This window comes from Furipterus horrens, unplaced genomic scaffold (genome assembly GCF_987537825.1).
Source record: "Furipterus horrens unplaced genomic scaffold, mFurHor1.1.pri manual_scaffold_1, whole genome shotgun sequence".
NCBI lineage: Eukaryota > Metazoa > Chordata > Mammalia > Chiroptera > Furipteridae > Furipterus > Furipterus horrens.
Genome location: NW_028327171.1, coordinates 4,186,143 through 4,212,341, shown reverse-complemented (window position 1 = coordinate 4,212,341; position 26,199 = coordinate 4,186,143). Strand labels below are relative to the sequence as shown.

The window sequence follows — 26,199 nt, the reverse complement described above, 5'->3', positions numbered from 1 at the left end:
TTGTGGCGCTGTATGTGGGGGAGGGGTCTGAGAGGGAACAATGCCGCTGGCTCAGCACTCACCCCTTTTCCAGGCACTTTTCCCACTTCTGTATGGGACTGGCACCTCTCTAGCTGTTACCCTGGCCGTTGTTTCCAGGGTGGTGGGTCTACGGACATTCTAGGACTGTGGGGGCCTCTAAACAGATTCTGCTGAGAGACTGGCAGTTGCTTCCTCTGCCCCAACCCCCACTGGTCTGCACAGTCAGAAGCAATGAGGCTTGATTTTCCCCAGTGCTGGGACCGTGAGCTGTACGGTCTGGTGAGGAGCTGGGAACGCTCCCCAGATGTCCCTCCCAATTTCTTAAAACATGTGACTGTGCTTTCTGCCAGCCTGCCGCTGCCACCACCACCACACCGTGTCCTCTCGGCCCTGGCTCCGCCCCTCCTACCTGTCTGGATGAGTATTTCTTCTTTATACCTTTGTTTGTTGGACTTCCATGCAGCCCGATTTTCTGGAACTTCTGGTTGTCTCTAGTTTTGAGGTAGTTGTGTTCCTTCTTAGTTGTGGAGGAAGACACAGTGTGTCTGTCTACACCTCCATCACGGCCGGAAGTCCATCTTTAATTTTTTAAGGAAAGGCTGTACTGTTTTCCAGAGTGGCTACAGTAGTCTGTATTCCCAGCCACAGTCCACGAGGGTTCCCTTCTCTCCACATATTGGCCGGCACTTGTTGTTTGTGGATTTATGGATGACGGCCATTCTGACAGGTGTGAGGTGATGACTCATTGTGGTTTTAATCTGCGTTTTCTGGTGTTTAGTCATGTGGAGCATCTTTTCATATGTCTGTTGGCCCTCTGTATATCCTCTTTGGAGAAGTGTCTATTCAGGTCCTTTGCTCATTTTTCAATAAAATTGTTTGTTTTTTGGTCTTGAGTTCTTTATAAATTTTGGATATTAACCCCTTATTGGATGTATCATTGGCAAATATCATTTCCCATTCAGTAGGTTGTCTTTGTTTTGTTGGTGGTTTCCTTTGCTGTGCAAACACTTGTTAGTTTGATGTGGTCCCATTTGTTTATTTTCCCTTGGCTGAGGAGATACATTAGAAAAAAAATATTGCTCAAAGGTTTTGCTGCCTGTTTTCTTTGAGTCTCATATTTAAGTCTTTAATCTGTTCTCAGTTTAGTCTTGAATGTGGTATAAGAAGGTGGTCTAGTTTCATTTTTTGCTAGTATCTGTCCAACTTTCCCAGCACCATTTATTGAAGAGACTGTCTGTATGACATGGTATGTTCTTGCCTCTGTTCTCGAATATTAATTGACCATGGAGGCGTGGGTGTGTTTCCAGGCCCTCTGTTCTGTTCCATGGACCTATATGTTTGTTTTTAGCCGGTGCCATGCTGTGCTGGTTACTATAACCTTGTGGTATAGTTTGATATCAGGTAGCATGATTCCTCCAGCTTCGTTATTTCTCAAGATGCTGTGGCCATTCGGGGTCTTTTGTGGTAGACTGTGCCTTTAACAAACAGCCTTAAAGATGCTGAGACAGGCCAGCCTCAGTTCCACGTGAAACTCTAGACACATATGAAACAACTAGATTCTAACCCCTGTCATGTAGTGCATGCAAAACGAATTCCGTCCTTACTGAGTAACTCTCTCTGGGAACCCAGGCCTGTGGAGTAAAAGGACAGTGTTTGGGCCCATTTTAAGTAAAAACTTATTGTGCATTCATATAGTCCCTGGATTACATCATGGGGGCAGAAACACAGATATGTCACCATCTTGACCATCAAAAAGCCTAAAATCTAGCTGAGGGAATGGCTTCTTAGGGACACACCAGCCAACTGGAGAGGCGGCGAGGAATCCAGGGATGGAGGGACTTCACGCCATCAATAGTGTCAGTGCAAGGGCTGGAACCAGAAAGACAGCAGGGAATCCCATTCCATGGGACAAGCATGAACTGAGACCTACTGTGCGCTGGCACAGTGAGCCAGTGGACAGAAGCCGCCCTGTGAGGAGTAGGGAGGATCTGGCTGGAGGGAGGAGGAGGAGGAAAAGATCTGTCTGACCAGGTCATGCTGGATGCGGGCAGAGAGGACATGACTGGGAGAGGCAGGGGTGGGAGAGTCATCAAGACTAAGACATTTAATGTTATGGGGGGGGGAAGGCGGGTTGAAAATTCAGGTAGAGTTTAGTCTTGATTAAATAGGTGAAAGTCTTGAGCAAATGGATTTCGTAGAGCATAACACCAAGAGAACAGTTTCGGGAGGAGAAGAGAAGCTGCTGGGACAGGCAGAGGCAGAGCTGCTGCGGACTGAATTCCACAGACTCGATGTCAGTGGACAATGGGGGTGGGCTGGTTGAAGAGTGTCCTCCACCCCAAATTCATGTCCTTCCTAGAACCTCACGATGGGACCCCATTTGGAAATAAGGCCGTTGCAGATGTCATCGGCAGAGGGAAGATGAGGTCAGGCGGGAAGCAGAGTAGCCCCTTAATCCATTGGGGCCGCAGTGCTCATAAGAAAAGGAGAGCGGACGCAGACACAGAGGGACGGTGACAGCCACGGACATCTGGGTGGTGCGTCTGCAGCCCAGGGATCTCCAAGGACCGCGGGCCGCCCCCGGAAGCTGGGAGGGAAGCCGGACGGAGTCTCCCTCTGAGCTCCCGAGAAGGAACCAACACTGCCAGCACCTTGATTTTGGACACCCAGCCTCCCACACTGTGAGAGACTAGGTCCCTGCTGTGTGCAGCCACCCAGTGTGTGGTTATTTGCTCCAGCAGCCCCCCGGGAATGGGTGCAGGGGGCGTGAGCAAGGAGAGAAGCTGGGGACAGGTGTCCTGGGAGGGGAGGATGGCAGGGCCCTGGCCCCGGGGGCCCAGCAGGCACCCCCGTCTGGCGAGGTCCGCAGAGGACAAGGGGCCAAGTCCTCGGAGGAGGAGGAAGCCGGGGACTCACAGCTCCCTGCTCCGCACTGCCTGCCCCTCTTCTCATCCCCTAGTCCACGTATTTCCTAAACAGGCCCGGTAGCCACACGCCAAGTAGACGTTTCTGAAGATTTTTTTCCTGATTATTAAATATGCACCAGATGACTGTTAAGCACCTATGTAGGCGTCGCCCTGTGTCAAGGAGAAAGCACCATGCCCACCTTCTCCCCCCCCCCCGAGTTCTCGTCCTGGGCTTCCCCGACGAACTCTGACCTGGAAAAGGCTGAAGACAGCCCCACTCACACGAAAGCTCCAAAGGCCAGCTTCCTGTTCCCTGGCCAGCCAACCCCGCGTGTGCTACGTCACTTGCTCCTCGAGGCTTGCCCTCACGGGTGCCATCTCTCCCCCGGTCCCTCAGTGAAGTTTCCCCAAAGCAACCACACGCAGGTGTTCCTCTGTCGTGTTCACTGAGCTGGTACGAATCAGGAAAAAAGGTGCCCTTCCAGCCCTGGCCGGGTGGCTGGGTTGGTTGGAGTGTCGTCCTGTGCACCAAAATGTTGCGGGTTCGATTCCTGGTCAGGGCACATACCTAGGTTGGAGGTTCAATTCCTGGTCAGGGCACATACGGGAGGCAACCGAACAACGTTTCTCTCCCACATCAATCTCTCTCCCCACCTTCCTCCTCTCTCTCCCCGTTTCTCTCTCTCTAAAATCAATACAACCATATCCTTGGGTGAGGATTTCTGTTTTTTTAAATAAAGGTGCCTCCTCCCAGTGGACAGATCGTAAAAGGACACCCCTGTCTGGGCAGCTGAATTACAAAAGCGCCCCTGCTGAGCGCTTTGATCGAAGGACATGACCCCTCAGGTGGGAAGCCAGGCGTGGCCAGCTGAGCCCAGGTTGGATTTCAGCCCCCACAAGGCCCACGCGGCACAGGGGTGACAGTGAGCCAACCCAGAGCAGGGGTCCGTTCGATGACCTCTGTGTTGCAGCTGCAGGACCCGGCCAGCGGTACGCTCCTGCCCTTCTCTGGGCCTGTCCCGCTGCAGCTAGCTCCTGGGCGAGGGTCTGTCCCTGGCGAGAGAGGAAGAAAGCTTTGTGACCCTGTCAGTCTTCCCCGATGTCACATGCCCATCACCGGACGCCATGCTCGGTCACAGCACACGTGCGCCGCAGGTGTGTGGACCTCAAGGGCACCTCTCCAGTGTGACACTGGCGATCTCACTTCAGGGAAGCCATCGGCCACCCTACAAGCATGTCTCCCACCGGTTCTTCCATGGTCTTTAAGAGATAAATCCAGACAAGAGAAGCAAAATCAAACTCCAGGTAGAAGGAAAGGTCAACTTTTAATCCTCCAGGCCCAGAAAAAAGGCACTGTTATTACTATGGGTCTGCTTTTTTCCTCTCTCTCTGCACACACTTCTCCTGGCTCACAAAAGTGTCACCTCCCTGTCAACGGCCTCACTCTGTGTTGTCACCACCAGGGCCGAGGCTGAAGACTGACCATCACGAGGGAGCAGCCTTCCATCCACTTCCTTTGATAAGACCCTGGAAGCAGCAAAGGAAATGAGACCACGGCCCCCAGCAGGCCACCAGGATTGCGCCTTGGAATAACATCCACGTTGCTGCTGGCAGATCAGGGGCTGGGGTCATAACTCAGCCCTTGGAGGATGGATAACGCAGGTATCTCGAGGCGGTGGGGACCCTGGTGGGGGCCGTCAGGGTGACAGATGTGCCCCACGAGGGCGAACAATGTCTCAGTTACACCGCAGTGAAATAAGGAGTGAGTTCTCGGCCTCGCTCTGGCTTTCCTGGGCTCTGGTCGGGCCTTGAAGGTGATTTGTGCGAAGCCTTTGAAGTTCAGTATTTTCGGAGCTCACACTGGGCCGGCTTGAGTTTGCTGAAGGATAAGAGTTATTGGAGATATGAAAGATCAACTCAAAGGCAGGAGAAAAGAAAACAGACGTGGGGCCGCTTCCTGTTGGAAAGCAAAGAAAACCTGTGTTCTCTGCGGCTCTTTCCCTTCCTTCTCGGTGGGGTGGGAGGGAGCCCGGAGCGAGTGGGGGGCATTTGCTCTTACGGCTCTAGCCAGGTTTATCCCAGGAAAGGGGAGCAGGGGGAGCTTGGTGGGGGTGCCCTGGGACCTCCAGCGCCCTGAACTCCCACCTGGTTCTCAGCCTGCAGGACGTTGCCCTCAGCAGAAAGTCTTCTCAATCCGCTTAGATGGAGCCCCGTCCCTCAGACACCTTGTCACTGTGACCTGGTGTGTCTTAACCGCCTAGGGCTGCCTTAGCAAAGTAGTGCAGATGGGGTGTTTCAGCACTGACGTTTATTCTCTCAGAGGTCTGCAGGCTGAGCGTTGGAAATTAAGTCGCCCCCAGGGCCGCGCTCTCTCTGAGGCTCTGGGGAGACTCCCTCTGAGCCTCTCCCCACCTCCGATCCTTGCTGCCAGTCTTTAATGTCCCTTGGTTTGTGGCAGCGTCATTCTTACTTCTGCCTCTGTCTTCACAAGGTCCTCCCTGTGTGTCTCCTCTGTGAGTGTCTAAGGACACGCGTCACGCAGGATCAGGGCGCATCCATCTGGCCTCATGTTACATTCATCACCTCTTTAAAGGCCCCATATCCAAGTATGGTCACTTTGAGGTGCCGGGGGCTAGGACTTCAGCATGGGGATTTGGGGTGTCACACAGTTCAGCTCATAACCAATATCCTTCCACGCCAAGGTGCTGAGAACTCAGCACAGGCATGCGGGGGCCGCAAAGCTTCTCTAGTCCTCTTTCTCGTGACTCTCTCCCATGGCAGAAGGGACTTTAATTTGTCATTAATAGTATCTCTGTCCTCTTTGATGGAAATACCACCTTTGATCAAAACAGGCCCCACCAGAGCAATATTAACCGGTAGAGTTCAACTCCTCAGGGTTTCTCTCCTCCTGACCCTCTGATCCAAGATGGCAGCCGGAGCACAGGGAGGCTCTAGGTCCCAGTGAAGAAAGACAGGGATGCACGGGTTGCGTCTGCCTGTGGGACTGAGGGCCTCGCCTTGGGAACGCTCACATGTGACCACGTCACCTTGGAGCGCTCCACCCCCAAGGTCTAGCGGGACCCCTCTCCATCCCTGGCCAAGGTGGGCTCCTCACACTGACTGCCAGCTGGACTCTGGGCTGTACCCTGTCTGGGGACATGTGAGGACCCCTGGGCCCCCTCCATGCTGAGAGGAGTGAAGGTTTTTGGGGGTGTTGACTGACCTCATCCATCGTACCTTCCTGCCACCACCCATGCACCCCCATATTCGGGTGGGGTTGTTTCCTCGAGGATTCCAAACAGGGAATGGAAGAAAGCCCCATTTTCCTTGGGGTCCCCCCAGGACGTTTGATTTGGGGTGAGTGAGATGGATGTGTGTGACTTCTGGCTTCCCCTTCCAGGCTCCCTTTTCTTTGCTCATCCACCAAGAATGGCAGTTCCCCCTCCTCATGGAAGAAACTTGTATGCAACATCCTGAGTTTTCTGGATTGTAAGAACCTCAGAGTTCAAATCTCCAGGCCTGGATCTTTCTGTGGTCATAGAGCTAAACAAATTTTGAAAACTCTCTCTTGCCAATGCCTGGCTTTCAAGAGCACTGTCTTGCTCAAAACATATATATTGGGTATCAGAGGCCAAAACCTAATATTTCTTACGATTTCTCCTCCATGCCCTGCCTCCCAGGGCTGCCAGAAGAACAGCCTTCTCTCCTCATGGACCCCCCAACTCAGCCAGGACTTTGAGGGTGATCTCACCTCTCTATGGGGCTGACCCTGAGGCCAGGAGGATGAGACTAGGCCCCTTCTCGGGCTCTTAGCGGCTGCTCACTCTGGCTCTGCTTTCTCTCCTCCTTGAGCCCAGGAGTGTCTCAGGTGGCAAACCCCCCACCCCCAAAAAAGAACTGGCTACCCAAGTATTCCTTCAAGATCAGTTCTGTCTTACTCCTAGACCTCAACTCCTAACTTAAGGGCCAAGAATTTGACCAAGTCCTTCTTGGTTCTAATATGGACCAGCCCAATCAGGTCCCGGCCAGAAGCGGGTTGTGTTGTGAGTTTCCTGTGGCCGCGGTAATTAATCACTGCCAGGGAGGTTAGCCTAAATCAACAGGACTTCATGCTCACACAATGGTGGAGGCCAGAGGTCCAAAGTCAAGGTGTCAGTAGGGCCCTACGCCCCCGGCAGACTCTGCCTTGTGCTATCCAGCCTCTGGTGACTGCCGGCACGCCTCGGGGTTCCTTGGTTTGTAGCTGCATCACCGCCATCTCTGTCTCCATCGTCACATGACCTTCTCTCCTGGGTCCCCTCTCCCCTCCTTATCAGGACACCAGCCATAGATTCTGGCCCCACCTAATGTAGCATGACCTCATCTTAACTTGGTTACATCTGCAAAGACGCTGTTTCCAAAGATGACCACGTTCGGGGGTCCCAGGTAGACATGAGTGTTAGGGGAACACCATTCAACCTGCTCCAGGACCGCACAGGTTAATTCTTCCTCATCTCTCTCTGGCTGCCCTGATAAGACCCCAAGCACAGAGTGGGTGCTCTGGAAGAGAACGGGGCCTCCCCGCCCCCTGATCCGTTAGGACCCCTTGCTTATTTGTTTATTCCCCTTCTTGTTCCAGAAAGGATTTCGGGCAGACGGTTTTTATTACCTCACTCAGGGGCACAGCAAGAGCCCATGGCAAACACAACCTCCCCCACAAACACAAACGCCCGCGACACCAGCATGAGAAAACCCAGAGGCACTTGGAAATGGAAATGACAGTGTTGGGTTTGACATCGGGCCCCTCTCTTATTTGCGTTGAGGTGCAGAAACAGCCCATTCCTGGCTGTTCCATTCTTGCAAGCTGTGTGTGTTCCCCTCGGATTTTCGGGGTAACCTCTTTCTGGAAGAGGCCTCGAGCTGAAAAAAGCGGTTCCTGATTATTAAGAGCTGACCATAGAGACTCAGGCGCCTGGTTTTCGGGCACAGACCTTGGAAGGGCGGCTGTGGGGGAGTCATTCAGGCCGGGAACGCACCCCGCGCTCCACGCGGCCTGGGCCCGTCTGCTTCGTGCTGCAAGGGGTAAAGGGCACGCAGCCTCCTGGCCTAACGCGGCGGCAGGGAAGGGCTTTCTCTGGCTGCAAGGTGCTCTCCTTTTTACCCGGTTTATGGAGAAATAGAAAAACGGGGCGTGGCGGCTGTCCAAAGCCATTTCAAGAAAAAATGTGTGTCCATTTCTATGCACATGTGCACATGTGCCCCTGCATGTGCTGTGCACACGTGTACTTAAGAGTATGTGTGCGTGAGGGGGGCAGGGGCAGGAAGCAGAGGGCAGAGGGCACGAAGGACCTCCGTGTTTATCAGACCCAGTGTTCAGAGCACGCTCTCTCGTTAGAAAGAGGCTGGCGGTGCTGATGGCACCTCAGGGCCTCTGGGTCCTGCGTCCATGCGCTGCCTGATTAGTGGCAACTGACGTGTTTTGAAGGTAATCACGGTAGGACCCAGCCGAGGAATCCTGGTCCCTGAGCTGTTCTGGACATGCGCTAGGACTGGGAGTGGAGAAGAGACTTCCAGAGATTGTGCTTGGGGCCCTCCCGGGGCGTCGGCGAGTCCTGGTGGAGGGCTCAGGGCCTGGCCCCCGAGCTCTGCCCCGAACCTGCGTGCTCCTGACAGCTGCCCCCTCCGACAGGTCCCGGGAGGGTCGGCCGCTCTGAGCTGGCCGCGTGGAGGACAGCACTTGGGGCTTGGGTCGGAGGCCCAGGGCGAGGCCCAGATCTTGCTGTGATGAGCTGTGGGGCCCGGACGAGATGCCTGGGGATGATAACAGAGGCCCGTGCGCGGTGCCTGCCTGAATCACAGCCTGTGTAAAAGGACTTGGTAAATTACAAGGCGGGAGGCACCCGGAGGTGTGGCATGCGGTGTCTCCAGACCCTCCGCGTCTAGGGAGTAGCAATCAGGAGGCGTCCGGGATGGGGCAGGCCCTGCCCAGGCTGCCAGGTGGATGACCTTGCAGTCTTCTCGGGCCCCGCCTGGGGCAGCCCTGCTCACCTAGGTGGCCCCCGTAAGTGAGGGCAGGGCCTGCCAGCCGCCCCCGGCTGAGCCAGCCCACCACAGCATAGGGCTCCTTGTGAGAAGGCCACCCTCCAGGTGGGCCAGGGTCTGGGTTTGCATTTGGCTCTCAGAATTAGCTGCACTAGAGAAAGGAAGGAAGTGTCGTTTTGATTGCTCTAAGAACATCCCTTCCAATGGAGCGCCTCGCATGTAAACTAATGCAGCGTCGCGAGGCCACGCTGGGAGAGGTGGCCCATCTCAGAAGGACCGATGTAACAGCAGTACGTTCCGTGTGTGTGTGTGTGCATGGGATCTGCTGGTATTAAAATGCACACAACATAAAATGTACCCCCTCAGCCACTGTTCAGTGTACCGTTCAAAGCATCCCGTGTATTCACATTGTTGTGTGACTGTCTCCACTGTCCCACTCCAGAACCTTTTCATCGTCCCAGTCTGAAACGGGACACCCATTAAACACTCACTCCCACCTTTCCTCTCCTCTCGGCCCCGGGCACCCACCGCCCTACGTTCCGCCTCTGAGTCTGACTGGTCCAGGCCCCTGGCGTGTGTAGAGTCACCCAACAGTGGACTCTGTGATGGGTGCATTTCATGCAGCGTTACACCTTCCCGGCTCACTGGGCTGCGTGCGTGGCAGAATTTCCTTCTTTGTGCGGCTGAGGATCAGTCCGTTGTGTGGCCAGACCACATTTTGCTTTTCCGTTCACCCATCAGTGGGCATCTGCGTTGTTTCTACCTTTCTGCAATTGCGAATAATGCTGCTAAGGACATGGGTGTACGGATATCAGTGTGAGCCCCCACTTCCAATTCCTTTGATCTCTTTATATTAGAAGATAGAGTTTTGGGGTTGTCCCTTATTAGATGAGCCCTGGGAACTTTGGTTGGGAAGTTATTGGTATCTACCTCGTCCAAGAGGTTAAATCTTCCTGCATCCAGGGCACAAAATGGCAGTTAGCGAACACAGGATCACGTTGAAATGTCTGTTGCTGAGACTGCTGTCAGATTGTTACGGGCCCCAGACAAGCAAAGGGGAGGTTGTACTTCATCAGTGTCTTGTTTGAATTTGAGAAACTTCCAGAAACTTCCCGTTCCATACCAACTGAGCAGCGTTAGTCAAAGGAGCCCAGCTCAAACTGAGACACCTGTGGCCTTTGGGAACAAAACCATAAACAGGGGCCTACTGAGTTCATGTCCTCACTGGCCCAGGACAGGTTCTTCTGTCTGTCAGAAGCCACAGGCCAGGGCCACGGGCCCGGGTGTTCTCAGACCTCAGCCAGAACAGGAACAGAGTATTCCAGAGAAAGCCAGATGCATGAAGGGTTAACAAAGTCTTCAAAACATAGCATTCTGTCCATTTCATCCACTGTTTAATGGAGTATTTCTAAAAATATCAATATTTTTAAAAGTCTGGGATTTGCGTTTTCTCTCTGTAGCATTACCCACATATATGTACTGTATGCCAAGAAATCAATGGCGGTTATAAATTAAATGTGTCACTTGCAGCCAAGTCACCCCAAAGGCAAAATTACATATTTTATTCCGGAAAAAATCCCAGCATATAATTATAGTGTGGGTGTATTTTACTCTATATGACATTTACTCCATGGAAGAGTTTGATGTGGGCCTGTGATGGCCCTGAACTAGAAGAGAAGATTTCGCTCATGACAGACGCTTCCGGAGAGGTGACAAAATGATGCTCTGTGGACTTGGGCTGTGGATCAGTCTTCAATGGGTAATATTTAACAGGCCCTCTGAACTCCTGCCCGGAGCTCCCGGCACTGCCGCAGGATGCTCCCTTCCCTGCCATCACCGTCTACTGCCAGGAACACAGGGACAGGCTCTGGGCCCCGTCCCGAGCCACTGGGTGCCACGGAAGGGTCACGGCCCCGACTCGCTGCCCTTGGAGCATCTCAGTGGAACCAGTGAGACTGAGATGAACATGCAGGTCAAGTTACGTGGTGGTTCTCAGCCATCCGGAGTCCCAGATGGCCGGCCGCCCCCCGCCAGGGCTGGAGGCATTTCCCAGCACGGCCCAGTCTTCCCGCCACCCTTTGGTGCTGCCCAAACTTTCAGAAGGACTATCCCCAGCCTATTGGACTCTCAGGACAAACCCCTTGGATGTCCCAAGAAAGCCACCTTCTTCAGCATGTCTCTCATCTCCGGCTTGTAACAAAAAGTCCCTTGCTCCACACTGTGCCTGTGACCCACCCAGCCCCACACTCCCCGACAGACGTCACCGACCCACCCATGTCTGCAGTTGTAGCCCCCCAAACCCCCAAACATTTGCACATGGACCCGAATTTGCCAGCGTGTGTCCACAACCCGCAGCAGCCTGCAGGTTGAGAAACTCTGAGTTGCCCAATATGATGAAAGTCCAGAGCAGGGTGGGGACAACGGCCAGGTGACCAGCTCGGAGGAGGGCAGGCGGGCAGGGCAGCAGGAGGGTCCACTGTGGGTCCTCGCAGGAATGAGGGTGGTCGTTGGGGAGCCCGGGAGCAGGACAGAGGGGAGTGAGTGGGAACAGCCAGGGACCCGGCACAGGGATCGCGCATCGTGAGGAGGACGGTGGCCGGCCCCCAGCGCCGGCCTGGACAGTCGCCAGCGCGTGTTTCAGGGAGGTGATGACTAGGTACAGATGCGTCAGGCCTTTTTCTAAAGTGCAGAAATGACCTTTCTGGTTGGTCCTGAATGTCTGCCTTGGCCTCGCTGCCTAATTTCGGGCGCAGGCCAGTCAACCACCCAGCAAATGACATGTGCCATGCGTGGTAATTATCCAGACACTCTTCGCTCAAACCCCCGGGTCTTGAAGCACCCAGTCGGTGGAAGAGGGCAGGAAGACGGAGGGCAGAGCTTCCCCGCTGGCTGGCACGGGAGCGGATGAGGCCAGCCGGATTCCGCGACCTCTGACCTCTGCGTGAGTCTGGGGGAGTCTCGGGGTGGGAGGGTTCGGGGTCGACAATCACTTGTCTCAAGGCTGTGGGCAGGAGAATGTCCTCCAGGCAAAGTGGTCATCGCGTCCTTCTGCAGGCAGCTGGGCCTGGGGGACCCTGGCAGCCGGGTGTGAAGGCAGCAGGGCTCCTAAGGGGGACAAGAGCTTGGTTCCCGGGTGTTTGCGCAGAACCTGCTCATTGGCCCAGCCACGTCTGGGAGCAAGGGCCAGATCTGGCGGGTGTCGTGAGGCCGTGCCATCTTGGGGGGCTGGCCGGTGCAGCCTCGGCTGCACCCCGTGAGTAGTCAGAGCTTGCAGACCTGGGAGCCTTGCCCTCCCCCTCCCCCAGCCCGCAACCCTGTCCCCAAAGCACGCACGCAGACCCGCAAACACACACGCATCGGCAGGGGAGAAGGGGCGGGAACGTGACAGATCTCATAATCAGGGTGGAAATGGTACTGAAGAGAGGAAATCCACGCCATCTGATATGTGAGCTAATCCTCCAGCCACCTTGGGCCCCGTCCCCAACAGCTGCCGCGGTCTGCACAGGATGGGCGCCAAGGCCCGGGGGGGGGGGAGGGGGGGCCACGGGTGAGGTCAAAAGGGACCTGGGATTAGTGTCCTGAGACAGTCTGCACACCTCAGAGCCTCTTGGGGCACTGGCTTTCGGCTTTCCTTTCCCACCAAGAGATTAAGTTCCTGCCGTTTTTAAGGGCAAAATCCCTTAATCACTCGGTTTAGCTTCAAAGCCTTGGAAACCAGAAGACCCCTCACCCCTCACCCCCCACCCAGGGTCATTCACCAGCATCCCGCTCTGGGTCTGGGCCCAGCCCATGTGCCCGGGCGCCTCCGGGCCCGGGGAATCCAGTTGTCTGCCCCAGCGCTGAAACTTCTGTGCACGCGCCTTGCGTCGGCCGGGTGTGCCTGCCCTCGGGCTTCCAGGGTTTTACGTGTATTATCTCAGCATCTTCGGACGGCGCTGGGAAGCAGCTGCCAGGATGCAGACAGCCAGGGGCATCCCGGGAGGCTGAGCTGTTCGCCCCAAATTAGTCAGACTTGAGGCCGGTCTCCATTCCTATCTGGCTCCGTCTGCTTTGAAAAAGTCTCTTAAGCTTCCTGGGTTTTCTTGCCGCCTGCATGAGGGGACTGATGCTTCCTTCTTAAGCCCCTCTGCAGAGAAATTGGGGCAAAGAAAGAAACACAGATTTCTCTTTGGGTGCCGTAAAAATGTTACTATAAATATTTCCTGTTTTTCAGTTAGTTTTTTTTTTTGTAACAGCAATAAAATTAAAGGTCAATTTTTGTTTTTTAAAAATCATTTTTCTGCACCCTGGCCAGTGTGGCTCAGTTGGTTGGAGCATCGTCCTATAAACCAAACAGTCGTGGGTTCAGTTCCCAGTCAGGGCACATGCCTCAGTATTGGGTTCGGTCCCTGGTCAGGGCACATAGGAGACGTAGCCAATCGGTGTTTCTTTCCCCCTCTTTCTCCCCCTCCCTCCCCCTCTCTCTAGAATCAATAAGTATGTCCTTGGGTGAGAATTGAAAAAAAGAGAAAAATCATTTCTTTGCTTAGATCAGAGAATGTCTTTCATGACACAGAGCTGAAGGCCTGTTTCCAAGGTTTCTACCGATGTCCTTTTTAACAGGCAGACGGTCAGTCTTGCTGGATGAGGACTGATGCTCTGCGCTTTGAAGCTCCACGCTCCTCTCTGCAGCCAGGCTCACAGTCCTCCCCGAGTGGGCGGGATCCTCACCCTGTCTGCAAGAGAGAGGCGCCCAGGGCCACGGGCTTCCCGCTGGGCAACCACGGCAGCGAGGCTCAGCGACTTTTCCACGGGGGGCCATGAACTGGGAGGGTGCCCAGGGCTTGCACTAAGCGGGGGGCCCTGGTGACTCAGGGAAAGGAGAGAAGGGAGAAGCTGAGACTCACTTCCCTGGTCCCTGCCCGAGCACCGGGGGCTTTGTGCAGAGTCTCTTGGGCAAAGAAGCCAGCCACCCAGAGGCAGCTGCTGGCTGGTGGCCTTGGATGGCCACACCCACCACCTACAAGGGAAGCGCGACCTGAGATTTACCAACAGGTCTGTTTCCACTGGTGGCCACTCGGGGGCACAGGGACCAGCCATACGTCTGTTTTTGAAAAGCTCCTTCCTCCCTGGCAGATATTTACAGAGGTATCGGGGCTACCCTGAAATGATGAACAAATAAGCATATGAAATCATATTTTTTATTCTGCAGAACACTGCAAAAGTGTCTCCTGCTCCTTCGAACATTCAAACTAGGTGCACTCACTGGTTTAAGGGGGGGAAATCCCCACGTCCGTCCCCGGTCCATCCATAACAGGCAGGGCAGCCTTCGTGGGCCTGACCCTCACGGTCCCGCAGGACCTGTGCTGGCCGGGGCCCGTGCTTGGTCGGATGCGCTGCCTTCGCCGCCTTGAAATTCAAAAGTTTTGGAACAAGGGCCCCCTGTGTTTTGGGTTTTTTTTTTTTTTTTTTTGCACTGGGTTCTAAGAATTGTATAGCCAGTCCTGACAGCAGGCAAGGCCCCTTGCACCTCTCTGCACCCTCCAGACAAAAAGCACAGCCGGGCCGGTGCTCATGTCTGAGGACCAAGCTGGGAACCGCGTTCACCACCGTATCCGCAAGGCCTTTGCTTTTACAAGGGCTTCTGTAATCTGAAACCGCGTACCGTTTAACACGGTTCATTCCAAACTCCTTCAGTGTTTTACAAACACAGGCATCAAAGCGTCGCTGGCCTCCCCCCATCACGTTCTTACCACTGCGAGCATCCTTCTCGGGGCCGGCCAGGGGCAGTTTGTCCCCGAGGGCCATCCAGGACGGTAGAAATGCCCAGAGGAGTAACTTCTTTCCCAAGTTAACACAGAAGGTCGGCCGAGTGTCCGAGAGGGGCTGAGGCCCCAGAAAGAGGACCTGGGTGCTAAGAACAGGCTGGGGGTGGGGTGCTGGGAGTTGGGGGCCAGGCAGCTGAGAGGTGCATAGGGAAACCGCCACTTCCCAGCCGCCTGGCTGTCAGAGAGGACGTCTGGGGCGGATGGCAGCGAAGGCAGTGCAGGACTTGAGTGCCGCCAGGACGTGGGGACGCAGAAGAGGAGCTGAGGAGGAGGCAGGGTGAGAGGAAGGCCTTCGGGTGGAGGAGACAACACTCTGGGGGTGGGGGGTGCAGTGCAGGACCAGGCCAGGCACATTGTCCCCATCATGGGAGGTGCCAGAGAAGGCCAGAGTCAACACCCAGAGCCAGCAAGTGGAACACACACTTGTACTGTGACTCTTTGCCAAACTGGGTTTTAAAGCTCCTGATAGGGCTTTACAAGTCACACCCATGGGGACGGTGGTTCAAATCACCTACTCCGCGCAGGGGGTCTTACTCTCTGGGGTGGCCAGGATGTCGGGGTCTCTGTAAAGCTCCCCAAGGATGCCGACACCTTGGGAGGCTGGAGAACCACTGCGTGCAGGTCACGTGGCTGGAATCCACAGAACTGGGGGAGCAGGGGGGTGAAACTAGAACCAACGGCTGCCAGCCACCTCCCCAGAGTCACCCACCCACCAGGAGGCTCCCTGCCCGCCCACAAGGGTCAGGGAAAGAGAAGGAGCAAAGCAGAGAAAGCAAACCGTAATTTATTTATCTGGGGTCACAGGCGGGCAGGCAACACGTGTGCCTCACGGCTCAGCTCCGACGTCATCCCTGCCCCCAGGGGCTCCGTCCTGGCCTCCCAAGTGCAAAGCCACGGCCCTTCGTTACCCTTTGCCCTACAGAAAAGATCCAGGTGTTGGGTGATGAGGAAGGACAGGGGGCTTACAGGGGGAAAAAAGCAGAAGACGAATTTCTAGGCAGTCCTGTGAATGAAAGACAGAGAGGGCAGACGCAAGACCCAGGCCTGGATGTGCCCAACGGACGCGCCCGGACCGGGGCTGCTCCCCTCCCTGGCCCGGCCCCGTCCTCCCCCACCTTCGGCACCCCCCGCCCCAGCTTCCTTCTCCACACTGCATCCTAGCTCCCTGAGAAAACTGGAGCATCTGTCCGCACCCCGAGCGCCCGCTGCCCCAGCCCCAGACTCCCTGCACCGCAAGCTCCTCTGCCGCCGCGAGGCGTCTGCCCTCGGTCTCTGCCGGCCTCCCTGTGGGCACACCAGGGTCCCCGGCTGTCCCCTCTTCCAGGACATCTCTTCAACATCGTGTTTCCCTCCTTACGGATCGTTCGAAGGCGTACACGCAGGCTCCGGCTTCCCTCGTCTCCCCAGTAACAACCAGACCGAACAAGAGAAATCCTCTCCTGACCACACGCCGCGCCGGCAGCGGCCTGGGCTGTTTGTTTCCGGTGTCTGTCGTGTTTACCGGGCTGGTTGCTCGTTCTTTCTGGGACCCTCTGCCATTCTAGAGAAGCCTACGCATCTCTTCTCCGAGCAATGCTTTTACATATATAAAATAATGCACAGGATTATAAAGGAAGTCAGCTAGTATATACTGCAAGGCAGTTATCAAACTCGGTTAAAACCGTTTTGTTCATAGCAACTGATGTGCTTCTCTACCGAGGCATCACATGACGGAACCCAGCAGGGGTCGGACACCCGCCATAATTTTGAAGTAGCGTCACTGGTACATGATCTTCCCAGGCACCCGGAACACCTGTAATGCAAACCGTCAGTGATTTCTCTTGGTGATAAAGTCATAGGCACTGCTCATATTGCTGGAGGGGGCTGCTGCTATTCGCAACACAAGGAAATGCTTGTTTGCAGGGACAGGTTGATGAACTAAAGCATACAACGTTTCTTCCCGTCCAGTTGGCAGACGAGTACCCTGAATTCTATGGCCCCTGGACCCCAGACTAAGAATCCCCCTCCCCATCCTACACCTGCTTCATTTCCTGGTTCCCCTGGATGGTCCAAGCCCTCGAACGAATTCTCCGGGCTCACCCCCTCCTACCCCATCCCGATCCTCTCCTGAACCCATTCCAATTACTCTACCGAAACTGGGCTTATCAGGGCCTCCGGTTTCCCTCCCGTTGCTGAAAGCGCCGGTCACCTCTCGGTTCTCCGATTGCGTGATGACCAGACACAGTGGCTTGCTCTCGCGGACCTGGCGCTCCCCCTCCCACCATCCTCCCTCGCCCCCCCCCCCCCAGGTCCCCCATCGCTCTAACCTCTGAGGCTGGAGGTTCCTGGAGTCAGTCTGTGGCCCCTGCTGCCCCCTGTCTCCGCCCCCTTGGGGCTCTCAGCTCGGCCCAGAGCTTCCCATCCTATCTCTGTGCTGCTGGCTCCCAGGTAGGCTTCTCTTCCTCGGGGCCCCCCCTTGAACTCTGCACAGACCATAGATATCCAACTATGGGACGTACCCCGCTCCCCGCCGGGTGGGGAGAGCCATCGCAAACTCAGCGCATCTGAAATGAAACTGTTTCCTGCCCTGTCCCCTCCAAACCCAGCCCGGGCTACCTCCTACCCTCTCAGTACCTGGCACTCCATTGTCCCAGGTGCCCGAGACAGAGGCCTGAGGGCATGACTGACACCCGGCAGCCGACCCGTCAGCAGACCCTGCCAGCCTCACCTGCAAATGTGTCTGGGAACACCCTTGTCCCACACCCACCTTTGTCACCGCCAGACTCCTGACCTGGGCAGGCGCAGGAGGGTCCTATTTGGGCTCCCTGGTTCAGCCCAGCCATGGCCTTGGACGAGTTCCCGAGCCCCTCCAAGCCTCAGTCCCCCCATCTCTAAATGAGGACAACACACACAGTGGATTCGTGGGAGGATTCAGTAAGTTAGTGCCCATGGCGGCAGTTAGCAGTTGTTTCTCAAGGAGTAAACACCCCGTAAACCCAGCTCCGATCGCTTTTACTCTATTAACACTACAGCTTCTGTGCACCTGGGCTTGAAAGGCTAAACTGACAGAGAACGAGCATCAAACGTCGTTTTTAACCGCATCTTATTTAGCGCTGAGTAATTCTCTGTTTTACGTTTCCATTTGACACCACATTCTTCATCCCAGCTCTATAGTTCCACTTCGATGCTCAAGTAAATAATTTTCACAATCTTACAAAATTCACAGAAAAGTTCTCTTCTTCACGGAGGCCTGCAGCGACCGTGTCGTTTCTGTTTCGATGGACGTCGCAAAGGGAGACCCCACGGAGCTGTCCGGGATTTCCAACGGAGAGTCGGGACCGCTGTCTGAGTCACCCTATCTAAGCCTGGCCTGCACCCCGAATCTGGTCTTTATGGCCTCTGAAGCCAGGATCTGTGGACTTAAGCCAACCAGACAGCCGGTCTGAAAAGGCCAGCCATGCCTCCATGCAGCTCCACGTGGACCGGAGATCCGGGCCCGCGCCCACTCGGGGTATCAGCCAGGCCACTGGCCCACCACGTGGGTTGCTCAGCGCACCCGGCCCTTGCTCTTGAGTGTCCACAAGTACAGAGGACCTTCCAGATTCTTCCTCCGCCATGTCCTCTAGCCCCGCCCTACATTTTGTCCTCCACACTTGGGGACGGGAAGCTACCCACTGCCTTGATGTTTGCTGTGACAGACGTGAAGCCACCAGGCCGTGCTCGATGCCTTTCTGGAAGGGGACCCACTTCTTCTATTCAGACATGAGTCCCCTGTAGGGGTTCCCAGGGCTGCCGAAACAAGTACGCACGTCACAAACAAGGCGGCTTAGGACGGCGCAAACCTGTTCTCTGAGCACTCTGGAGGCCAGAGTCCAAAATCAAGGTGCCGGCAGGGTCAGTTCCTTCTGCAGGTCCGAGGGAGGCTCTGGCCCGTCCTCTCTCTCAGTTGCTGGTGTTGCTGGCGATCCTTGGGGTCCCCGTGTCTGCATCACTCTGTGTCCGTCCTCACGTGGTGTCCTCGCCACTTCTCTGTGTCTTCCCATGGCGGTTGTCTTAGAAATCCGGTCTAACTGGGTTAAGCCTGCCCTCCCCCCACATGACCCCATCTTCACCAGTCGATCTTCAATGACCCTAGTTCCAAATAAGGTCCCGTGCTGAGGCACTGGGAGCTGGAGCTTCAACGTGTCTTTTTCGGGGGGCACATCCATCCCATAACGGCCCTTATGTAGCAGCTTTCCCAAAGAACTCCCATGGTTCCTCATCTGATGACCACTGAACACTCGAGAACGTATGCTTAAGCCCATGTTTTTCCTCTTCTAATATTATCTGGTAGAGCAAGTTTTCAGTCGCCTGCACCTTGAAAGATGAGAAAGAACTTGGCCAACCTGCACAGCAATCGCGTCGGGAAAAGCCGCTATGCAAAGCGCCGATGTGGTTGTTAAGTGAAGTTCAGTAATTTCATTTTTAAATGTTGATCGAACGCCTCTCTCACGGACCCTAATGAAATCCGGCGAATTGGAGTTGGAGAGACAATGTCTCCTGGGAGCTGGCTGAGAGGTTTTGGCGGCTGCGGTGACGTTGCCTGCAGTTCTCACTGACTCACCAGCTTGCTCACTCCTGCTGAATTGAAAATGGCCCTGGCCCTGGCTGGTGTGGCTCAGTGGATGGAGCACTGGCCTGCGAACCAGTGGGTCGCAGGTTCAGTTCCCAGTCAGGGCACAGGCCTGGGTTGTGGGCCAGGTCCCCAGTTGGGGGCACATGAGCGGCAACCACACATTGATGTTTCTCTTCCTCTCTTTCTCCCTCCCTTCCCTTCTCTCTATAAATAAATAAGTATTCAGAAAAAAAAGAAAGAAAGAAAAGAAAATAGCCCTGGCAAGGATTTAACCACATGCCATGATTTCCATTTGAATGAACATGGCTTTTCCCCAAATCAGTTCTTGTCAAGAAAAATAGATTCTTCTTTCCTCGTCCAAAACAGAGGGCAAATTTTAAATCTATAAATTGTCATCTCTGTAAGATTTGGGCAGGCTATTTCACATTGGCTTTCCTCACTAACACCAGCAGGTTCTGACTGCTACGCTGTAATACATTAATCATACAATTATTCTGTCTCTGCCTTGCTCGGAAAGATTGCTGCGTTTCCGTACCATGTGCAGATGGCATAGAAGTCCTCGTAAATTCAAAATACAGATGCCTGCCAGTCTGAAAAACCACCCAAGGAAGGTTACAGACATGTCGGGAGCCGGAACGCCCACAGCACGGCCCATCCTAAATGAATAGGACGTGGGTTTTCCAACGTGTTCCTGGATCGCTTTCTCATGGTCCACATGTACTTGCGTCAGGTACACTGACGTAGCGCCTGCGGAGTGAGCTCCGAGGAAGGGTGGCCAGCAGGCCTTGCTGGGAAAAATCATGTGTGTTTAGGGATTCCTAGTTGGAGTGGCTTCATCCCGACGTGATGTGGAAGTAGTTTTCTTCTCTCCTGTTGGGTGGTTTTGCTAATTTAGCTCATTCGAGTGAATCCAAACCTCCCTTGAGTTTGTTCTTTGTTCTCAAATTCTAGCATTTATGGAAAATCTAATCAATAAGGAAGAGCAGTCAGGGGGGGGCAGGAAGGATAAGAGTGTCTTGAACGAGGTATTTTCTTAAGTTGCTGAGCATCAGCGCTGAGCCAGCTTGGCCTTCTTGCGAGGTGTCAGGGCCAGGCGCCTCCGAAGGCAGCTCCTCCTGGTCCCAGGCAAACTCTAGAAACAAACACGTGGGCTGTCCCACAGCACGTCAGGAGCCCTCGGGGCAGACACAGGCATAGTGACCCATCGTGCCCCAAGGGCTCTGACTCCGCTCCAACTGCAGGGCCCTCAAAAGCTGAACCGAGGCAGAGTGACCAAACCACCCACCCCTTGACCCAGACAGGGGCCACCCAGGGTGTTCTGGGTGAAGAGGCTTCTGCCGAGTCGGGCCAGCGCCCCACTTCCCAGGCCTGATACTTCCTCAGCAGTGTGCGAGCGGCGGGGAGTGGCCAAGGGGCCACATGTGTCCCTCTTCATCCCAGGGGCCCAGGGACACTGGACAGTAAAGCAGGAGCGGGGCCGGGCAAACAACACATCTGTCCCTTGTCCCAGCCAGGCCGTCCCCACCGGCCCCTGCTGTTGCAATGACACCTAATTGGGAGAGAAACTCCGGGACTGACCCAGCTGGGGTCCAGGCAGGCTGGGAGTGCAGGGTGGAGACAGAGCTCTGCCATGTGCTGAAGGGTCCTGCCCTTTTTTTTTTTTTTTTTTTAATTCTTGCCTTAAAAAAAACATGTAGCCCTGGCCAGTATGGTTCAGTTGGTGGGAGCATCGTCCCATAACCGAGGGGTTGTGGGTTCGATCCCCGGTCCAAGCATGTATGGGAGGCAACCAATCGATGCTTCTCTCTCCCTTCCTCTCTCCCGAAAAACAGTGAAAAAAAATGTCTTTAGATAAGGATAAAAAAAGCCATGTAGCTCACAGACAACAGAGGACAGAGATGACAGAACTTTATAAGGAAAAGCACCCTTGCCTCTTGGATCTGGGGCTCATCGAGCTGCATCAGCGTGTGGGGCGCAGCAGCCCTGGGGTCTTCAGAGCCTCCCCGGGGGCTGGCCCTCCTGCTTGAGCTCATTCACCCTCCGGAAAACCAACCTGTCTTTACTTTCAGAAGCCCCGTCTCATCCTTGCTCCATTAACCTTCCAAAGGGCTGACAGGCTCCGGTCCACCTGCCAACGTGAAGTGACTTCAAGCTGTCCCTCGGAAAAGTTGGGGGGAGGATGCCTCCAGTCAAGCAAGTTTAGAGGATGCCACACGGGAGACTTTTCCGGGAGAGTCACGGGGCACGTCTGCACATTAGGAGCAGTGAGGAGTCCTACAGTCACCACCTTTTCTCGAGCCTGCCTGGCCTCCGTGTCCTCCCCATGTGACAACTGGCAACACAGCGTCCCCAGAAGCCGTCCCCAAATCCTGCTCGGGCATGCCACCGAGCCCCACCCTGCCCCCCCAAGGGCTGTGCTTTGGGGTCTCTGCGGGCCCACATACAAGACCCAACACTGATTCCTGAAATGTGTTGCCTTGGTACATCAGCAATCCCCACTCGGCCTGACAAGGTCTTCACAGGACTTGACTCCCAGAACCACATGTGCTTTGGACTTGCATCTCTCCAGCAAATGCCTTCACAAGCACACACACGTCTGCAGGGAAAGGGGGGGGGGGGCGCAGGAGAAGCCAGGCCCCCAGCACGGCCAGTGGGGCCCCACACGCACTGGGAGGCCACGCCTGGCTGGGTCCTTCCAGAGCATCAGAGATGAGTTTTATGTGGTTTGCAAGGCAGTTCATTCACTTGAAGTTGTTCTTCCAGCAAATAGCTGCAAAGTGAAAAGTGGTGGCTGGGAGGTTGAATTATGACCTAATGGCAGGAGCAGCCGCTGTAACTAACTCCGGGGGCAAGGAGGTGAGGGGCTGGTGTCTGGGAGTCGGGGGCTCATTAATACTCACTTCTTCAATTAGCAAGTCCTTCCAGCACATGTTTAAAAATAGCAACCTAATGGTTTCTAAAATTAGCAGTCACTGCTCTCCATAAATATTTAGGCCTCCAGTAAACTTCGGGTCCACTTCCCTAGACTAATGGGGTCAAGCAGGCTTAGCTGTCACGCCGAATTCTTTAGGATCAGGCTACTTAACGGAGGTTGACCTTGACAGGGAAGGGCTGTGAGAAGCCTCAGAACGTCCTGGACCAGGGACAACAGCCTGTGGGGCCACCAGCCAGCAGGCAACCTCGGGGGGACCGGGAGGGTCTCAGAGCCATTTGGAGATATCTGCAGCCTCCGAGCTACTGAGAGGAACCAACCGCCCTGATTTGCCTGGGACTGTCCCAGTTTCAGCCCTAAAAGTCCCCTGTCCCAGGCATCCTCTCAGTCCCCAGCAAAGCAGACCAGCCGGTCACCCTGGCCATTGAAACCAGTACAACAGGCCCAGTTCTGAGACGTCTTCAGGGAGGAGCGACCATGGACGGCACCCCCCAGAACTTCAGTCCTGCTGAATTGAGAAAGATGGTGCGTGCAGGAGCAGATAAACCACGGGAAGGACTCGCCAGGCCACGCCTAGACTTCCCATCCCCAGCTTTCCCGCGCGTAAGGCCCTGGGTCACTGTGGGGAGGATAGTGGGCAGCCCATGCCCCTGCTGGGGAAGCACCTGCCCTCGCTCAGGCCCAGCGAGCGCATTGGGTAGGTGGGCATGGCCGCTCTGGCCCCCTCAGCGGGCCCCACCTCCTCCCCAGCTGTGACCCAGGACGGCAGTAGCCTGGGGGTCTGCCCAGCCGGGAGCCCAGCACCTGCACAGAGCACGCTCACTGAGCTGGGGGACGGAGCCTCCCTAAGGAAAGTGGGCACTGCAAGAAGCCAGCGGCCAGTCAGCAGAACGTTTGTGTGAGAAAAATGGGTCCTGACAAATAATCATTTAAAACGTCCGCAAAAGCCTCAGCCCTGTCCCCTGACCGCACCACTGCACGTCCTGGGGGCACCACATTGTTTTGTTACCTAGTTTTGTTTGCTCACCTGCACAGAGCCAAGGACTGCCTCTCGTGAGGCTAAGACATTTAAAGCCTCTGTATATTTTATTTTAATTATTTATTTGTTTGTTTATTTTTAGAGAGAGGGGAAAGGAGAAAGAGAGGGAGAGAAGCATCACTGTGTGGTTGCCTCTCACTCGCGCCCCCAACTGGGGACCTGGCGTGCAACCTAGTCACGTGCCCTGACTGGGAATCGAACCAGCGACACTTGGCTCGCAGGCCGACGCTCAATCCACTGAGCCACAGCAGCCAGGGCTAAAGCCTCCGTATATTTTAAAATCCATCTTTTGAAAACAGATGATGGTATGGGCTCCCAGCGGAAGTATCCCCTGTTTGTTACTAAGTGAGTCCTTCGTCGCAATTTAGTGGATTTCTTCTCCAGGGGCGCAGAACTGCAGACAAGAAGGATGAAGGATCCCCAGAGCCAGCGGGCGGGGAGCAGCGGCCTTGCCTGGGAGACGCCCTGCCGGCCCGTGCTGCCCCCTGCAGCCTCCCCGCTGAAGGGTGGGCCATGGCTCCCAGCAACAGGAAGAAGCGGGATTTTCACCAGCGTTGGACGCTGAAGGGGCTTCATCGGCTTAGACACTCGGGGTCCATGAGCCCCACCTTGCTCATTTTAAAGAGGAGGGAGCTCAGCCCCAGAGAGAGGCCCCAAGTGACCAGGGGCTGGGGGCAGCACGTGCCCAGGCAGAAGAGAGGAGCTCTCACGCCCACCCTGCCTCCCATCCTCCCTCCCGAGATTTCTTGAGCATCCTCTATAGGCTTGACACTCCCTAGGTGCAGATCCTTGCCCCCAAGGAGTGCTCTGGATTTGGCCATGAAACAGCTCTGACAGCCTTGTTTTGTAACAAGCACGCCCCTCTGCAGAGGCGTATGAGGGGAGGCGCCCCGCCGGGCAGGCGGGAGGGCCACTGGTTTGTGGTCCTGGTTGCAGCCCCAAAGGAGCTGGTGACCTTGGAAACCCCTGTGCCCTGGCATCACGGAGGGTCTCTAAGGTCACACTCAGCTCTGGATTCTGGAAGGCAGCATCGGACCCATGGATGCTAAACTCCTCCCTGCCTGAGCACTCAGGGGGTCTCCCACCGTCAGAAAGTCTTTGTTTTGACGCTCAGTCCAAGGCTATTTTCTTAATCATAAGCCGCGTAGACATGAGCATCGTCAGTCCTCTTGTGGACTTAACAACTGCAGTAATTACTGATGAAACAGAATAAAATGAAATGCCAATGCAGCAGAAGCCTTTGAGGGTGGACACGAGGTGGGACTCCCCCCGTGGGACTGGTACGTGCTGAGAGATCAGAAACCAGGCGCTGGCGTGCCCTTCCCTGCGATCATTGGGGGGTTCAGGCTGGCCAGACTCCCACTGTCCCCCCTTCCAGGAAAAGTATCCAAGATGATGAGCAGCTTAGTCATTCACCCAGGGAAGTCTCAGAAACTATTTTTTTTCAATATGTTAATTGTCATACCAGCTGCCTGTGGGGAATGAATGCACCGGGATAATCTTTAACCTGTGTCCTCTCTCCCTCCCGCCACCCCCGCTTCCCTAGGACTCCCGCGGGCGCCTGAGCGAGCGCTGCAGCCACCCGGGGCCATGGGCAGCACCGCCGTGCAGCTGATGGGCTTCGTGCTCAGCTTCCTGGGCATGGTGGGCACCCTCATCACCACCATCCTGCCGCACTGGCGTCGCACGGCGCACGTGGGCACCAACATCCTGACGGCCGTGTCCTACCTGAAGGGGCTGTGGATGGAGTGCGTGTGGCACAGCACCGGCATCTACCAGTGCCAGATCTACCGCTCGCTGCTGGCGCTGCCCAGCGACCTGCAGGCGGCGCGCGCGCTCATGGTCATCTCCTGCCTGCTGTCGGGCGTGGCCTGCGCCTTCGCCGTCATCGGCATGAAGTGCACGCGCTGCGCCAAGGGCACACCGGCCAAGGCCACGTTCGCCATCCTGGGCGGCGTGTTCTTCATCCTGGGTGGCCTGCTCTGCATGGTGGCCGTCTCCTGGACCACCAACGACGTGGTGCAGAACTTCTACAACCCGCTGCTGCCCAGCAGCATGAAGTACGAGATCGGGCAGGCCCTGTACCTCGGCTTCATCTCCTCGTCCCTGTCGATCATCGGCGGCACCCTGCTCTGCCTGGCCTGCCAGGAGGAGGCGCCCTCCAGGCCCTACCCGTCCCAGCCCAGGGCCACCACCGCCACCGCCACGGTGCCCTCCTACCAGCCGCCCGCTGCCTACAAGGACAACCGGGCCCCCTCCGTCATCTCGGCCACGCACAGTGGGTACAGGCTAAGCGACTACGTGTGAGTCCCCGGGGCCTGTCCCTCCCCGAGCCTGGAAAGGCACCAGGACCCAGGACCCAGGACCCTGGCACCAAGTTTACTTCTGGGCTGCTTTTGTGCCCAAAAGGAGAATGTGAACATGGGGAACTGGGCTTAGAACACAGGGATCTAGGGAAAATAAGAGGAGAAAAGGTCTATATACCAAAGACTGAAAGAAAAAAGAAAAACCGTGCTGGTTTTGTATTTATTATATGTATTTATGTGGGTGATTTAAAAACAGCTGGAGTGAGAGCAACTTGGGAGTTTGGTCAGTGGGATTTGTTTGCAATACAGGAATAAATCTTTGGGTGTGGTTGTTTATGAGATGGATAGTGTTCGTTTCTGTTTCCAGACTGTTATTCTCTCTGCTACGGTGCTGGGAACCATAGCGCCCTGTCCCGTCTTCACATTGCAGAGCATGGGAACCACTCAGGGAGTGGCCGGGACCCCACAGGACGGGACAACCAGAGCAGGGCTGGGCCGGGGTTCATCCGAGAGGCGCTGGAGTGACACCCCGCCCTCACCAGGTGCCATATCCTGGCTTACACCCCGGGGCAG

General features: G+C 55.5%; 1 protein-coding gene across 1 annotated transcript; it reads left to right on the top strand.

Moving 5' to 3' along the window:
* Positions 1-11,385: 11,385 nt before the first annotated feature.
* Positions 11,386-25,962, top strand: CLDN14 (claudin 14). Its single transcript, XM_090288817.1, has 2 exons — positions 11,386-11,889; positions 24,867-25,962. Exon 2 carries the CDS (start codon positions 24,911-24,913, stop codon positions 25,625-25,627), a length of 717 nt encoding a protein of 238 aa, XP_090144943.1. The 5' UTR covers positions 11,386-11,889; positions 24,867-24,910; the 3' UTR covers positions 25,628-25,962.
* Positions 25,963-26,199: the final 237 nt, after the last annotated feature.